At 36.6% G+C, this 12,219-nt stretch overlaps 1 protein-coding gene across 2 annotated transcripts in view; it reads left to right on the forward strand.

Moving 5' to 3' along the window:
• Positions 1–12,219, forward strand: part of ZGRF1 (zinc finger GRF-type containing 1) — a 68,853-nt gene that overhangs the window by 36,849 nt on the left and 19,785 nt on the right. For both annotated transcript variants that reach the window (XM_045284144.1, XM_045284145.1), the window contains 7 exons: positions 547–1,213; positions 1,967–2,105; positions 3,913–4,097; positions 6,408–6,601; positions 7,470–7,609; positions 10,500–10,643; positions 11,985–12,099. In XM_045284144.1, coding sequence (XP_045140079.1) covers positions 547–1,213; positions 1,967–2,105; positions 3,913–4,097; positions 6,408–6,601; positions 7,470–7,609; positions 10,500–10,643; positions 11,985–12,099 — 1,584 coding nt within the window. The remainder of the gene's footprint in view (positions 1–546; positions 1,214–1,966; positions 2,106–3,912; positions 4,098–6,407; positions 6,602–7,469; positions 7,610–10,499; positions 10,644–11,984; positions 12,100–12,219) is intronic.

Raw genomic sequence — 12,219 nt, forward strand, 5'->3', positions numbered from 1 at the left:
TAGCAGTAAGGGAGCTAATCTGAGTATATGTTTGTAAAAAATTGCTCTTTATTTATATAAACCGACAAAATCAAACCTCTTGCCAATTGAACCAATTCTTAATCATAGCCACTTTGTAGGACAGACACGAACTTCCCCATGGGGTTTCTAGGGGGAAATCTTTAGGGAAGCCTCACATTTCTCCCATGAAGCAGCTGGGAGGCTCTCAAAGTGCTGAACTTTGGCTGAGTAGCCCAACACTTCACTCAGTGACTGATATAGCACATTCTTTTTTTTTTTTTAAATCATTTTATTGGGGGCTCGTACAACTCTTATCACAATCCATACATACATCAATTGTATAAAGCACATTTGTACATTCATTACCCTCGTCATTCTCAAAACATTTGCTCTCCACTTAAGCCCCTGTCATCAGCTCCTCATTTTTTCTCCTCCCTCCCCGCTCCCCACTTCCCCATGAACCCTTGATAATTTATAAATTTTTTGATATAAATTATTATTATATTTTCATGTCTGATAGCACATTCTTAAGTAACTAACATCTAGTTTCCTTTCAGGAACGAAAAAGGTAAATTTTCTGGAGAAGAGGAACCATCAAACGTTTCCATTAGTAAGTAGAACCCAAGTTCCACTCATTACTTTGCCTCCTGCTGATGGGCCCCCCAAGATGGATTCTTACTCAAATGTGATCAGCTGTGACATGCCAGCGACTTCTGATTCCCCTTTGTGCAACGTGCATGATGAGTCAACATTTCTGTCTTCTAGCTTTGAGTCTCAGGACCGAAGTGAGGCTTTTTTCTTTGAAAACTCTGGGGAAGAGACCCCAGGGAGTCTTTCACTTCTCAGTAATATTTCTTCCCAAAGCAAGTGGCTGAAATATCAGAACATACCCCAGTGTAACTCGACTACTCTGCACAAAGTTGGTAAGAACCTAAATGACGTCTCCTTTGCCAAGACTGTTCCTGGAACGCATTTTAGTGACCTGGGCGAAAGGCGGAGAGATGCTGGGCATAAACGCTCTCAGGCCTCTGTGTGTTTGCAAAGGATAAAAGGCATGCTCTATCAACAGCAGCAGGATGTTAGCACCCATCCTTTGGTTTCCAGAAAAGGAGCCTTTTCTCTGAATTTAGTGCAGACTCCCAAGACTGAAGAAATTCAGAATGTGTTAGGAGAGTCAGCCCACTACTACCGCAGTGTAACAGGAGATGTACAGGTGAGAAAATGTACATCTTGGTACATTTTTTTCTAATAGTTATTGTGTGAATTTCAACAGAAGAATTACCAAAGTGTATAGGAATAATGACTGTACCCTGGGAGCACAGGCGTAGACATAGAACTCTAACTGCAGTTACATCATCAACTCTTTCCTAGTAGTTGTGAACATTAACTGAAATTGTATATTTGAAAGTATTTGGTATTGTGGCTAGCTTATAATAGGTACTTAATAAATTGAATCTCCAATGTCTCTTTCCACCAGTACTTTTACTCATTTTACTATGATTGTTTTCATTTCTCACTATTAGCTTAGTTTTGCTGATCAGATTATTACTAGGGTGAAAGGGCAACTTATTACCCTCTGAAAATCGTTCCTACAGTCATAATCAGAAATAGAGAAATGTAATGATTCAATCATATCTTTATTTTTTTAATTCACATTTGCTTTATTGCACTCATGCACATTTGTTATTTTCCCTAGTTAAGTTTTCCACAGCAAAAGAATATCTTAAAACTTAGTAAGAGGAAGACTAACAAAAGATAGTCTCTTTTAGAAATAAGAATGCTGTGCATAGTCTTTCTTGCTATACTTAGTTTCTCATTTGAAATTAGAAAATAGTTTTCAAGGATTCTAAAAATCAAACAACAATTAGTATATTTTTATTAAACATGCCTACAGAAAACAATTTACTTATTAGTAAATGGTATTTCTCCTGGATCTGTTATAATTACTTGAATTACTCCTTTTCAGGGGTTAAATGCCTCCGAGCTACTGTTCCCAAGTGGACAGAAAATAAAATCTGCTTATCTTCCCCAGAGGCAAATTCACATACCAGCTGTTTTTCAGTCTCCTGCTCATTATAAGCAGATATTTACATCTTGCCTCATAGGTATGACTGTTATCTTTTTATTTTGATTGATTACAGCTTCATAATAAGTAGTATAGCTGTTAAAATGTGCAATATATTGTGCATTTTCATATTATATCTTCCAGGTGGGATTTATTATTTTCCATAGGTTTGCTCCTATTTTTGACAATAACTTTAATTCTAATTTCAGGCCACAATTCAGTTTTAAAAGTGGAAAATGACAGCATTATGTTTTAAAGATTACAGTTTTTTTTCTTAATTAGAAGTATTTATTACAAACAGCTTTGCTAAATTGAGTGGAAAGTTTTTAAATTAAGTGATTGTTTTATTTTATTTCTTAGTAGGTAAATGATAATGTGAGCATTTTAAAAAAATGTTTTATTGGGGGCTCATACAACTCATCACAATCCATACATACATCAATTGTGTAAAGCACATTTGTACATTTGTTACCCTCATTATTCTTTTTTTTAATTATTTTATCGAGGGCTCGTACATTTCTTATCACAGTCCATACATACATCCATTGAGTCAAGCACCTATGTACACCTGTTGTCCTCCTCAATCTCACATTTGCCCTCTACTTTAGCCCTCAATATCGTTTGCTCGTTTTCCCCTTCTTTCCCCACTCCCCCCTCCCTCCTGAACCCTTCATAATTCATAATTATTATAGATTTGTCATAAGTTACCCTGTCCGACGTCTCCCTCCGCCCTCTTCTCTGCTGTCCATTCCCCAGGGAGGAGGCTATACTTAGATTCTTGTCATTGGTTCCCCCTTTCTACCCTGCATTACCTTCACCCTCCAGGCCTCGCCCCTCTCACCACTGGTCCTGAAGAAGTCATCTATCCTGGGTTCCCTGTGTTTCAAGTTGATAATGTAAGCATTTTTATAGTACACAATTTGATGGTACTTGGTATGTTTCTAGTGTTATTCATCCACAGTTGCTGTGTACTTCCCAACCGTTTCATCCATTTAGTTTCCTGCGGTTACTGTACTAAGACATCACAGGTGGATGGCTCTAAAGAACAGAGATTATTTTCTCACTTCTAGAGGCTAGAAACACAAACTAGGGTGTTGATCTGGTTGTTTCCCTCTTTGTGCTTTGAGAAAAAACAGTTCCATGATTCTTTTCTAGATTCCGGTGGCAGCTAATAGTCCTTGGCCTTACTTTGCTGGTCATTAATGCATTTATTTCATTATCACATGACTTTGCCTGTGTGTGTGTGTGTGTGTGTGTGTGTGTGTGTGTGTGTGTGTGACTCCCTCCTTATGTGTGTTCTCCCCTTTTAGAAGATATCTCTTAGATACCCTAGTATTCACACCCTACCCTAGTGTGTCTAACTGGCAATGTCGTCAGAGAAAACTCTACTTCCCCAAACAAGATCACCCTCGCAAGGTCAGGAACTAAGACTTTACCCTATCCTTTTTAGGGACACAATTCAACTCGTAAACACATTCGTTGCACCCATTGCTCTTGAGTCTACTCTGACTCATAAAAACCTTGTAAGACAGACTAGAACCGCACTTAACACTGAAAAAGCTGTATTCTTTATAGTACTTAGCCACTGTGCAACCCAGGAACATATCTTTTAGGGGCACACAGTTCAGTTCATAACAACCCTCACCCCCAAACCCTGTACCTTTTCAACAGACCCCATCACTGTTTAACTCCTGTTTATGGTGTGATCTGCTGCACACAGGCAAAACTTGCCTTCTAAAGAGTGCGTATTAGTATACTATTATCATAATAGACTGTTGAAAGGCTGCTTTAATGTGACACAAGCGTGAAATGCTTACATTTAACCCTAATTTTTTGTTTCTTTGTAGAACATCTGAATATATTGCTGTTTGCATTGTCACAAAGATTGCACAAAGCTCTTTCAAAAGTTGACATATCCTTTTACACGTCTTCAAAGGAGGAGAACCAAAAACACGTAGAAAGCAATGTGCCATTCTGTCATCATCACCAACCTGCAAAACTCATCATGGTGAAAAAGGAAGGTCCAAACAAGGTATTGTTCCTTCTCCCCGCCCCTAGCCCACAGTACTGACTCAGGGCCCTTTGCCTTGTGGCATACTTAAATTAAGCGAGGAGTCTTTTTTTTTTAAGTCGTATTTTATTGTATTGCAAGTTTACACAGCAAATGAAGTTCCCATTGAACAATTTCTGTACGATCTGTTCTGTGACTCTGGGTGTGCTTCTCACAATGAGTCATCATTGTCATTATTTCACTGTTTACTTCCAGTGATTCGCTTTACTAACGAGTGAGTCTTGATTCAGAGTCCCCTCTTTGCGGCATTGTTGTTATCGCTGTGAGGTGCCTTCGAGTCCGTTCCAACACATAGCAACCCCGTGTGCAGTAGAACAGCCTGGTCTGGAACCGAACTCAACTGCATGTTCGACCAATCAACCATTTCAAATGAGAAGGTAGCATGGACTCAAGGACCAGTTGTGAGGGCTAGGACGAGAGGGATGGAGAGGGGAGACACAGGGATGGAGCAGGATAAATCATGGCACGTTGAGGATACATAATGGCATGTGACGGAACAAGATGTGTGTGGAGTCCCGAATTGGATCTGCTGATCTCTGCAAACCTCCACCGAACTCATAATAAGAAGCTCTTAAAAATGTCTATGAACATTACAAGCTATCTATCACGTGTCATATATATGTGTGTGTGTGTGTTAACAGCAAATCAAAGGTCAGCTTAAAGGGAAAGGCTCATGTTAACAGGAGAGGAACTAGTGAAGAGTAGGGTGAAAATGGCTGCGCCGTTTGAAGACCGTAATGAATGTTGCTGCATGTACAAGTAGTCATTGTTAGGTGTCTCCACCAGCTCTCAACAACAGTAAAAGCAACACAACCTTCAAGTCTTTTACAAACTTACAACAAAGAAGTTCTGGAGGCAGATACCCAAATTTAATATACTCCAAGCTCTCCTCAGTTTATGGAAAAGATCCATTCATAAGTGTGTTTTTAAGTCAAATTGCTAGATAAGTGGGGACAAGTGCATAAAAGTTTTATTTAGTGTCAAAAAGACTTGAGGTCTTTTCACTGTGCATGTGCAGCAAGTGAAGGTGAGTGTGTTGAAGAGTTGGTGGGGAATAGCGGTTGATTCAATGGTTTCACAGTGTGGGCAAAAGATGAGTGACTTCATAATCCTTGAACTGCCCGTGCTGTAATGGACAAGGTAGGATGTGAAGGCTGAGTTAGCCTCAATATGATAACAGGTAAGGACAGAGAAATAGAAAAGCAAGTGACTCAATTAGTAGTACTGACAACATATTGTGGAAGATGTCAGATTAGTAATATATGTTATGGTAAATATAAAATATAATAAAAAATGAATGGTTTGTGCTCATTTGCACAATTGTACTTGTACATATTATACAGTTTTCCTCTACTGTCTGCATGGTTCATTTCTTTATATAATATTAAGGAGCCCTGGTGATGTAGTAGATTACACAATTAACAGATCAACTCCACCAGTTGCTCTGGTGGAAAAAGATAAGTCTTTCTGCTTTGGGAAAGGTTTACAGTCTCAGAAACTTAAAAGGGCAGTCTGTGCTGTCCTGTAGCATTGCTATGAGTTAGAATTAACTCAATAGTAATTTTTTTGTTATATCTTATTAATTATATACACTTAGATTTAAATTTAATTACCACAGCAAGAATTCATAACTTGAAGTATAAAAATAGAATGAAGTGTGATATACTAGCTAGAAGGGTTTTAATTATTGTTTAAGATTATTTAGTTGGCTATAAGGGTTTAGTGATAAAGTAGAAAATGTATCATTATTTGAGTTTTGTTTTAAAAAAGAATATAATATGCCATGACTTTCTCTCTCGTGTGTGTTTGGTGAGGAAAAGAGACTACAAAGAAATGTATGTTGCTTAGTTTCTGAGTTGTTTTCAGATTGAAAACTTTGAACAGTTTTAATAAGAAAAACAATGTTTTATTTTTGAACTATGCTTTCTCTAAAAATGAATTTATTTTATAATAGAAACGTTGCTTTACATTTTAATTTAATATTTAAGTTATTAATAAAAGTAAACTATCGTGACCAATATATTGGAATATATAACTGCAACAATGGACTCAAATATAAGGACAATTGTAAGGGTGGTGCAGAACAGGCAGTGTTTCCTTCTGGCATTCACAGGGTCACTGAGTCGGAACTGACTGACAGCAACTAACAACAGCAGCAGCATAACGGCAAAGCCATATTTATAAAAACCTCAACAGACATCATACAAAACAGTAGAGCAATGAAAAAAACTTTCTCACTAAATTTTAGTACCCCTTTTTTTTCCCTGTTAGGGCCGTCTCTTTTACACATGTGATGGACCCAAAAATGACCGATGTAAATTTTTCAAATGGTTTGAAGAAGTGTCTACAGGCTTGACACCGGCACAATCTCGGCCCGGCCTGGTTTTAACTGACGTCAAGAGTATTGGCTTGTATTTAAGAAGTCAGAATATACCGCTGTATGAGGAATGCCAGCTTTTGGTGAGGTATGATTTGCGGCACCAAATAATTGCCTGTGGTTAATGAGTTTAGGACTAATCTCAGTGTACTTCTCCCCAGACTTTGCCATGCATGATCTTACAAAGGACTGTTTAAATCCATTTTGTAGTCCTATCTAAACACCAGGCAGCATCTGTAATATCGGGGTAACTGCCGGGAATGCTATTTTTCTAACTATTTTTATTTATAGTCAGGGCTGTTCTTTCCAAATCTTGAGGGAAACCTTACCCCCAAAACTATAGAATTTAGCAGTGTGGAATAAAAGATATGGGGTCATTTGCAAGCCTGAGCCATGGAGCTTATAAGATAATAGAAAGCTGCTTTTTGAGAGCGGGTTTGTTGTGTATTTTAAAAGTGGAATTATGCAAAGATGAAATAAATATGAGGGGTCTCCAAAAAAATTAATGGAAAAATGGAATTAAAACTGCCATTTTTCTGTGAACTTCTTGACACTGGCGACCTTGTATGTATAATTTAATAATAATAGTAACCTATTTTTAGTGCCATTTATTCTTCTAAATAGTTTACATGTATTTTTAAATTTTAATCATCAGAGTTATACAATAAGATATGGAGGTAATAGAATCTGTTCTTCCATTTTACAGTTCTGTAAATTGAACTAACTAATCTTTTAGGTCCTTTGCCTATTTTAGTTTCCTTTAAAGCTGATGGCAGTTTAGTGAAGGTGAAGGTTGGTCCTGTAGAGTACATTTTGTGTGTAGTAGAGTACATTTTGTGTGTCTTAAAGTATATACACATTCACATATTATGTTCTTTACTTTTCAAGCTGTATATTAATGATGAAAAAATGCCAGCACCATAATGTTTACGTTTGCTTTTTTTTTTTTTCTCCAGAAAAGGATATGATTTCCAGAGGAACCGGTATAGCAAACTAAAAAAGTTTACTGCTATATATCCTGAGTTTGATAATGAACCTAAAAGCAAACTGTATCTTAAGCTGAGTAGGAAGGAAAGTGCTTCAGCTTACAGCAAAAGTAAGTTGCTCTGAGCACATTGGTGACAGTCTAAATGGCAAAGAAACTTTTAAAAATACAATTTGATTGTAGTATAGTTGTCAAATGCATAAGAAAGACTGCATGAAGAAGAATCGATGTCTTTGAATTTTGGTGCTGAAGCATGTTAACTATACCAGGGACCATGAACAAATCTGGCTTGGAAAAAGAACAGCTAGACTGCTCCTTAGAAGTAAGGACAGCGAGACTTTATCTTGCTTGCTTACTTTAAGTAAGTTATCAGAGGACCAGTCCCTTGACAGAGAGCTGGGAAAAGAGGAAATGAATTAACCCAGGGCTGCCACATGGGTTCAAATATAGCAATGATTGTGAGGATGGAGCAGGACCAGGCAGTGCTGTGCAGAAAGTGGCTATCAGTCAGAACTAATTTAATGGTATTTAACAACAACAATATATTGAATATTACTGTATAGTAAAGCACAGTTTACAATTTAAGCTGTTTTAAACTTTATTAAAAGGGTGCAAAAAATGTTTGCTAAAAGTATTACATCAACTTCTTAGCATCATAAAAATAAGTATATTGGTTCAATTGTACTCCAACCTAATATCTAAAATAAACTGAAAAAATATGACAGCTATTGATACTTCTTTCATTATCTGCTCAATTTGAGAATGCTGCGCTCTAATCATGTGTGTTTGGGGAATTCTCTTTTTTTTTAGTATAAAAATTGGTGTTTTTGTTTGTTTGTTTATAAAGGGTTTTTTCCCCCAAAAGCTATTAGGTGCAAAAAAGATTTCCCATATTCTTTGCTAGTATATATTAAAAAACTGTAAACCGAGCCATTTTGCTAAATTTCTTATTAATCCTAGTAACTTATCTGTAGGTTTTTCAGGTTTTCTAAATAATCATGTCACCGGTAAAGTTTTGTTCTCTTTTTTTCAATCTTTATTCTTCATTTCCTTTGTTTTAAACTATATTGATGGGAAGCTCCACTACGATGAGGAGCTTAACTGGTGATGGCGGTCACACATAGGATGTACAGTGAGCAGAGCTGCTAATGGTGTGTAAGGTTAGCTGATGAAAGCAAGAAACTTATAAAGTGAACTCCAACCCACCAGGACCCTCCAGCACAGAGTAGACCTGCCCCTTTGGGTTTCTGAGGCTTTCAATCTTTACAGGGGCAGACATCTTTCTCTCACAGAACTAACTAGGGGTTGAACTGCTGACCTTGTGGTTAGCAGGTAAATGCATAAACCACTGCACCACCAAGGCTCATTTCTTCTTAGCCAGGATACCTTTTATCAGGAATTAGTATTGAATTTTATTTATTTATTTTTATATCTTTAGATGATTATAGGCTATTTCTTTTTAGATTTGTTAAGTTCAAGTATATGAATAGATTTTCTAATATGAAAACATCCGTATATATTATGGATAAGCCCTGTGAGTCATAGTGTATTAGCTTTTTTTTTTAAAGGAGCCATGGTGGCTTGTTGGGTTACCCACTGAGTTGTTAAACCACAAGGTCAGCAGTTTGAACCCGGCAGAAGCTCTGAGGGAAAGATGAGGCTGCCTGCTCCCTTAAAGATTTAAAGTCTTGGAAACCCAAAAGGGTAGTTCTATTCTGTCCTATTAGGGTAGCTATGGGTTAAAATTGACTTGCTAGTAGTGGGGCCACTGTGATTGGGCCATTTGACCCTCCTGCCAGTGCAAACACCACAGGGTGGACATGAGAGCTGAGGGTGCCGAACAGTAGTGTGTCCTTGCTCATATGAGATTAATCAACTGGCTACTTGGGGATCCACGAACCAGGACATTGTACGCCTTCACCCTCACCATCACCCTGCCCAGGGAAATTGGGTGCACATAGTCAGTGGTCCCTGTACACCACAGGACCAGCTCTGCTCAAGCTGTGGTAGACCCACCTACAGCCATCCACACGACAGGCCGCCTTTCTCTGACATACGCGGCACAGACTGGTTACAAGTAACCACTACTGCCAACTGCCACAGAGCAAACACCGTGTCAGTTATTTATTTTCTGATTTCCAAACTCCATGACTTTTTGACCAATTATACAAATTATGATCAAAAGAAATATTTTTGGATTATTGAATAAGGGTGAGTTTACTTCTGGAAGTGTCATGAGACATGCAATGAGCACATTAAGCCAGAACTTTTTTACACAAAGTTTTTGTTTCCAACAATTTTATGTTATCTGTGCATTTTTTTTACAAAGGTGTTATTTGTGAAAAATATAGTATTTCATTAACCATTATGCCCTTTAAGTTCACCTATTTGGGGGCATGTATCATTTCCATGATTTCATTCCTTGTTGTGCCTGGGTAATATTGCCTTCTATGTATATACCACTTTTTGTTTATCCATTCATCATTTTGGTCCTTTCTGCTTTTTGACTATTGTGAACAGTGCTGCAATGTACATGTGTCATTTGTGGCATTGCTTTAAAATATTTTGGATATATGCTGAAGAGTCATATTGACGGGTGGATGGTAGTGCTATGTTGGACTTTTTGAGGACCTGCTTAACTGTTTTTCACAACAGATGCGATAGGTTACAGTCCACTGACAATGAATGAGAGGGGCTGTTTCTCCACAGGCTCACCAACACTTAGTATTTTCCATCCTTTTGATCACCACAGTAGTCGGGGTGACATGGTATCTGATTGTGGTTTTGATTTGCCGTTCCTTAATAGCTAATGACATCCAGCATCTTTTCCTGTGTTTGGTTCATAGTCTTTGGATTTGAAATGTCTAAGTCCACTCATTTTTTTATTAGATTGTTGCTTTTTTTCCTTGAGAAGAAATTTGGACCAAGCACCGAAGATATCCAGATTTAGCTTTAGGTTCAGCGTTGTTCCGATTCCTTTAAAAATGCTTATCTTTTTCAGATGATCTTTGGGTGGTTTCTAAAACCTTGGACTTTGAACTGGATACTTTTATTGCATGCAGTGCTTTCTTCGGACCATCATCTCTCAATGAGCTAGAGCTACTACCCCTGAAAGGCTATTTTCCATCTAATTGGCCCACCAATAGTAAGTATCAATAGGCCTATATTAATTTATATTTCAAAAGATGATAGACATAGGATGTACAGTGAGCAGAGATGCTAATTGTGTGTAAAGTTACCTGTTGAGAGCAAGAAATTTAAAAAGCATTCACACAATGCTTATACTCCTGAAATGTTCATGAAAGTTGAAAATATAAACATCTTTGCAGCTCAAGTCCCAGAGAGCTAACAACCTAATAAAATTTTTAATCTTTACTAATTTTTTAAAGTTGAACTTTACATAATCTACACTAGATTACTTAAAAATATAAATAAGAATTTTCTCAAGTAATCTTTTTTTCAAGGTCTAATTCCTTTGGTTAACTTGAATGTACATTTAATTCACAAAAATTGAGAAGTTCTTATTTGATTCTATGAGATATTGTACAGAAGGTTGAGGAAGAGTGCTTTTTTGTTTTGTTTTAATCATCTTTTTTGAGAAATTCTTAATATGTAGGCTAAAAACCTTATTTTGTTCTTAACAAAATAATTTTAGTGCATTAAATACATATTCAGTTCTACAAATCTACACTTCTATGCATTTTTGAATAAATTTTTATGGTGAAATTTGGCTCTTAGCTAAAATGCAGTGGTTAATGACATTTGTAGTATTGCATTTTTTGTAACTTTTGGTCTTTGTTTCTTAACTAAATAAATAGTCAATAGCTTGAGTCCTATAAAACTCTAATTAAGGGAATATTTGTCACTTTTCTTGTATTTATTTTCATAATTGTCTAAATTATTTCCTTACTAATATCAGCATTCTAATTTTCTGTTTTTTATGTAGTTCTGTAAAATAATTGAAGTAGAAACATAAGAAAATTATATACCTTTATACAAAACTTGTACAGATACAGTTAACACAATCCAAGTTGGTTTACTGATTAAAGTAGAACTATTGATCTCATGCAATGTCACTGTGTACCAACCCCAAACAATTGTTCTTTTTTAAAGTGGATTTTATTTTTCTTATTGAGGATATACCCAGCAAAACATACCAGTTTAACAATTTCTGTATGGGCAGTTCAGCAGCATGACCACATTTTTTGAACTGAACAAGAGTTGTTCTTAGTCTTTTACTGATGTTTGGAGGCCTAATGTTAGTTATGTAGTTATAATTGTCAGTATATAAACTGAGTGAGCAAGTAGTATGGTACTTTAATGAGTAAACATTTGCGGACCTCTGCATGTGTTAAAGGGTTTTTTTTATGTCATGTAATTAATTTAGCAGCTGAACTCTGGGTTATATTGATACTGAATACTGAGATTTTTTTTAAAGGTTCATTTTATTGACACTGAATGCTTATTTTCTGTGTTCCTTCCACAGTGGTGGTCCATGCACTGCTGGTTTGTAATGCTAGCACAGAGCTGACCACTTTGAGAAACATTCAGAACTACTTCAATCCAGCTACTCTACCTCTAACACAGCATCTACTAACAATGTAAGTCAGTGAATATAAAGATACAATAAAGGCAAAAAAATTAAAAACAAATACAATAAAGGCACATTACATAAATGTTAACAATAACCTTTTTGGTTATTGTGATTTTTAAAGCTAGTA

This window comes from Echinops telfairi, unplaced genomic scaffold (assembly GCF_000313985.2).
Source record: "Echinops telfairi isolate 266 unplaced genomic scaffold, ASM31398v2 ScPeMD7_7468;HRSCAF=8506_0, whole genome shotgun sequence".
Lineage (NCBI taxonomy): Eukaryota > Metazoa > Chordata > Mammalia > Afrosoricida > Tenrecidae > Echinops > Echinops telfairi.